The 5,237-nt window shown below is 37.8% G+C and overlaps 1 protein-coding gene across 1 annotated transcript; it reads left to right on the top strand.

The window, feature by feature from the left end:
• The first annotated feature begins 3,684 nt into the window (after positions 1–3,684).
• Positions 3,685–4,806, top strand: LOC120155968 (poly [ADP-ribose] polymerase tankyrase-1-like). The gene is made up of 4 exons (XM_039167416.1): positions 3,685–3,909; positions 4,095–4,272; positions 4,641–4,717; positions 4,801–4,806. The coding sequence occupies exons 1-4, from the start codon at positions 3,685–3,687 to the stop codon at positions 4,804–4,806; spliced, it is 486 nt and encodes a 161-aa protein (XP_039023347.1).
• The last annotated feature ends 431 nt before the right edge of the window (positions 4,807–5,237 follow it).

Here is a 5,237-nt window from a genome sequence, read left to right as displayed (position 1 = left end):
TGGATATATTTTCTCCCATTTTTTATTCATCAATCCGCCGTAAATTCTTTGCTAGAGATTCCCCCGTAGCCAGGTAAAGTTTTATCCTAGGTGATTTATATCAGTGAGTCCATTATTAAAGATAAACTAGTTAAAGAGCTTGCTGCCACCTCTATATTGCCTACTGTCTTTGTTTCTATTCTTCTCCAAGTATCCAAGCTTCCTTTTCAATAGGGTTGAGATTAGTAAGTAGTGGCCAAATTTGCTTTCTCATTGTTATGTTAAGGCTAACATAAACCGGCAAAATTTTCGAGATAATGTTCTCGAATTTTTTATTTAACGATATAACGTACTCCGAAGATTAATTGCTCAAATAGGGCGAATTGCACAGTGTTGGCCGTAGGTCGCCATGCCTTCCGGGCGACCTACGGCGTGGCAGCTTCCCAGCATAGGTCGCCATGCACTCCGGGCGACCTTGTAGGTCGCCATGCACTCCTGGCGACCTTGTAGGTCGCCATGCACTCCTGGCGACCTTGTAGGTCGCCATGCACTCCTCCTCCTGCATGCATGGGGAGATCGTGCCATGCACTCAGTGCTCGGTTCATGCATGGGGCACTCGAGGCGACCAAGGATGACCAAGGATCGGTTCATGCATGGGGCACTCGGGGCGACCAAGGATCGGTTCATGCATGGGAAGAATGGGGAGATCGTGCATGTGTAGGTCGCCATGGAGTCCCGGCAAGGTCGCGAGCAGGCGAGCATGCAGCAGGGGATGTCGCCGCGAGTGCATGGCGACCTCCTTGGTCGCCGGGCGTGCATGGCGACCTAGGAGGTCGTTGGGAGTGCATGGCGACCTACGGCCACTGTTGATTTCGCCCTATTTCAACAAATAATATTGGGAGCACGTTATTTCGTTAATTATTTATTTCGAGAACATTATCTCGTGAATTCACCCAACATAAACCATAGTAATATAATGCCATCTAATCATAATTTTTCTTTAAATTTGCCATGCAAGTACTGAGTGGAGATTTCAAGAATCTCAATCTTAACTAAGATATCCCAAAGAGTCAGATCCCCTCACTGTAGCCTTCTATTTCAATTCAGAACGAGTTATCAAAACCAATAGAGCTAATAGTTTTGTCTTCTCTTACCCCGTTGGTTTTGGTTTCAAAAACAAGCCAAGATCTTGGCTCTTCGGGTTGTCAAAATCTCTTTGAAGTGACGTCGAAAGGCGGGTTTAACTACCCGTACACATTCTAAAACAAGATGCTAGTCAAAGGATATTAGGATTATTGTTGGGGATTATCCCTCTCATTTCATCGCTTATCCTGGCTTGACATGGGTTCATATTATTCTCTTCTTCCTTGTTTCCCGCGGTAGTGTTTTTTCCCTGCTACTAGATTTGCAATACTCCCTTTGTTTCTCAATTGATTTTTGGCACTACTTTGAGATGCTAACGTTTGGGCCCATTCAGATAGGATTGGGTTTCTGGTATTTTGTGGTTACCTGATTTCTTTAGCTTAAGGGCATTTTGTTTTCCCATATGTAATTTGCTCGTAACTTTATGTGTTTCTCCTTTCTTGGTTCTTTCCCTGATAGACATGCCACATGATTTTCTTTTTTAAGCGCTAGTTTGTGTTTGGTGATCTACTTCATCCTTTACCAAAATGTGGTAGTTCGTTCCTACTGGTGTACTGGTCATCGCCATGGTATTAAATTACGGCTGCAACGCAGTGTAACGGCCGCATCGTAATGGTTTTAAGGTCACCGCGACGCAATATTAACGCAACACGATAAAATATTTTAGAAGTATTGTGATTTTTGAGGAAGAAATCACCCCTGCGACAGCCACAACACGTGATGTAACATCCGTAACATCCGCAACCTCGACACCGCAACCGATATTTTATACTATGGTCATCGCACCTCCTTTTATCCTCTCAGTGTCAATCAAAACATCAAATAAAGTAGTTTAATTTTTTATGTTTTCGATACCACTAATCTCGTTTGTAGTTTTTGTCCCTTGTTCTATAGTTATGGTTGTTTGCTTTTTGTTTCCTTTGGTGCTTCTTTCACCTCTCATTCTTCTCGTGGTATTCCTTGACCTATTCGGTCTATGGGCTGTCTACGCCACATCATCATTGGTAATTTCTGTTTATTCATGTTGGTTGTTTTAACATGTGTCATCGAAATTTGATTTGCGACTAACCCCGAGTAAATCTAAACTTTTACCTTCAATTTTGTAAGCACCACTGATTCAACTTAAACAACTACCATATCATCTCAAATATGCATTCCTAGGAGAAAAGGCCACCCTCATGGTTATTATTTCAAATAAACTTTCAAAGGAGTACGAAGAGATATTAGTGAAGGTTTTACGTGCTCACACAGAAGCAATTTGTTGGACTATAGCCGATGTAACGTCCTAAAATCGGGTCTGGTAGTTAGGGTTGATTTTGGGTCGATTTTCGAATTTTCGATAAAAAGGAAGAAATTTTTTAAAATTTATATTTTAGTTTTAAAAATATTTTGGAAAGGTTTTAAGTGATTTTAGATGGTTAATTTTAATTATGAAAGTTTAATTAAATGATTAGGTGACCGAATTGAAGGAATTGAAATGTGGAAAAAGTTCCCCTAGTACTTACTTAGTAACTCGGTGAGTCTGTTTCCCCCACGAGCTTCCTTCCTTTCTTAATTTTTGTTCAAATTTCTCTTCTTCTAACATCCAACGGGTTCTCAGGGGGGAATTTCTCTTTCATGTTAGCTTTAAAAGATTTGATCTTTCCAATAGAAAAATGTTGTATTTTCTACATTTCTGTGTTGTTTTTGTGAAATTTATGTAGAATTTTACAATGGGTATTTCCTTTTTTTGTTTTTTTTATTGATTGATTTGGTAAGCTACTATTTTTTTATGTGAAGTTTTTATTTTTTGGTTTGATTTCTAATGAAGGGTTTTTGTTAATTTCATGTAATTTTGGATCTGCAAATTGAGTTTACTATGGTTGATCTGTTATTCTCTTTTGCTATTGCTTCATAGTTTGCATTTTGGTTTTGTTCTAGAGGTTTTGCTTGTGTTGTTTATTTAGATCAACCATTAAAATTTCCTAGAAATGAATCTGTCTACAGCCATTGTCTTCTTCATCTCTCTATCTCTAATTCCGGCACAGTTTTTTCCCTTTTGGCTCTTAGCATATGAATTTATTTCATTTTCCATTTTGGTTGGCTATCCGGTGATTGAGTTGTCTTTAATGTTGATCATTCATTTTTCTTTTGTTATCATATTTCCTCTACAAGGTATTTTATGCTGACACAACAAGTTTTGAATGCAGCACATCAGTTCGCCTTTTTGTAGGAGATATATTGTAACTACATCAAAGATGATGGTGGGATGATATGTTGTTATTGACAAACTCTCCACATAAATGGAACTAGATTCTAGAATCTAGAGCTTTTTGATTTCTTGTTAAAATATAGACTAGATGGAATAAAGTAGCTAGGAAGTTATTACCTCTTGGCTTTTGTTAACTTCTTTATAGACATTTGGAGAATCTTTGGCTCTTGTCGTAATCTGTTGGAGGGACTGTCACTTCAAAACTTGAATTTTCAATAACTTTTAGGAGTATTTATAGTGATCTCTGGATTTAAATTATTGTGGATATGTTAAATTAACCTCAAGGACATAAGCAGAGCCTCTAAAAATCCATGCGAAAAGGCTCATCTGGTGCCTCATATAAAGATTTGTGGCATGCTGTGGGAGAAGGGTCCTTGCCTGATGTAGATTCTGTATTGGCGCTATTGAAGAAGAATGGAAGTAATATCAATTCGAGGAACAGTTTGGGTCTGACTCCTCTTCACATTGCAACTTGGAGAAACAACATTCTCATTATTCGAAGGCTTCTAGCTTCTGGTGCTTATCCTGATGCTAGGGTGTGTAATTCTTATCCTTTTGTTGATCAAATGTTTTCAAGTTCGTTGTGGATGTCTATCAAGTATCCTGCTTTAGAACATCGATGATCTTGTTTTAAACATCATGAAGTCATAGAGATGTCAGATGTATGATGGTGCAATTAGCTTCAAGCCATTTTTTTGACTCTTCGTAATCCTTGTTCCAGGACGGAGAATCTAGGTGGAGTAGCCTTCATAGGGCTCTACATTTCGGTCATCTTGCTGTAGCGAGTGTTCTTCTCCAGTCTGGTGCTTCTATTACATTGGAAGATTCAAAATGTTTAACACCTATAGATCTCCGGTCAGGGACTGTCTTGCAGGTTTTTGGAAGTGCACAACATTCAAGTACTTGCTACTGTCTTGGCATATCGGAAAACCTCTTATTATTGCACGAAAATCAAATCTTTTTCAAAGAAGTGCAGAAGAGGAACATGGTATCTGTTATTTCATATTGTTAATGTGGCTTTAAAACCTGATTCCAGATTTTCATATAATGGGTAATCTTATTTGGTTATAACACCACAATTTGTTGTCATTGAAGATATAGGTGGAAAACGTTTTCTTGTTAGAATGTTGTTTGGCAAGTAGATTGACAATTTATATTCACTTCTCTTATATCGTTGGAATTCTGCTGTCTCTAACCATAATGTTATGATAGTATTAATTTTGTTTTTGTTTTTGTGTAACTAACGTAAACTTCAATCCTCTTGCAGAGTTCATTAATCTTATTTCATCAGAGTCCAATGAAGTTTGTAACAGAGAGGATAAACGAACAATAGCACCTGAGCATGTACTCAAGGCTTTAGCAATTAACCTACACCCATGTTTCAATTTTGTTCTTTATGGTGTTATTTGTGCACATTGCTTTGTTAGGGTTGAAAAGTAATGCATCGAATATGACATTTGGATATGTTGTTATGATTCATTAGCGCCTTTCTCTTTAAATTGTTATTTCCATATCAAGTTATGGTTTTACTAGAACTATCTCTTTTTTATTATGCATGTTTTATAAGCTCATGGAATTGATCGTATTAGCAAAGTCTAGGTGCCAAAGAAAAATATTATGCGCTCTTCATTAGTTCCATCTGTATTCAAATATGGTTTTATATCATGCTTTGTTATCATGAATATTTAGCCACTGGTTCCTTTCTCACAGAAGTTCCCTAATGTGGATCTCGGGGCTCTTCGCCTACTTGAGCGCTTACTTGCATTTGATCCAAAAGATCGTCCCACAGCTGAAGAAGTAAGATTGAAAATTCCTAGTATTTAATTTTTTCTTTCAAAAGCACTAAAAAGGAAACAAGGTATGC

This window comes from Hibiscus syriacus, unplaced genomic scaffold (assembly GCF_006381635.1).
Source record: "Hibiscus syriacus cultivar Baekdansim isolate YM2019G1 unplaced genomic scaffold, ASM638163v2 tig00111210_pilon, whole genome shotgun sequence".
In the NCBI taxonomy this organism is placed as follows: domain Eukaryota; kingdom Viridiplantae; phylum Streptophyta; class Magnoliopsida; order Malvales; family Malvaceae; genus Hibiscus; species Hibiscus syriacus.
Note: the sequence above shows the minus strand (reverse complement) of the source record. Positions and strands in the feature narration are given on the sequence as shown.

Coding starts and splice junctions, on each gene's coding strand:
- LOC120155968 (XM_039167416.1), top strand. CDS start 3,685: ATGCGAAAAGGCTCATCTGGTGCCTCATATAAAGATTTGTGGCATGCT. Junction 3,910..4,094: donor GTGCTTATCCTGATGCTAGG/GTGTGTAATTCT, acceptor TCCTTGTTCCAG/GACGGAGAATCTAGGTGGAG. Junction 4,273..4,640: donor TGGAAGTGCACAACATTCAA/GTACTTGCTACT, acceptor ATCCTCTTGCAG/AGTTCATTAATCTTATTTCA.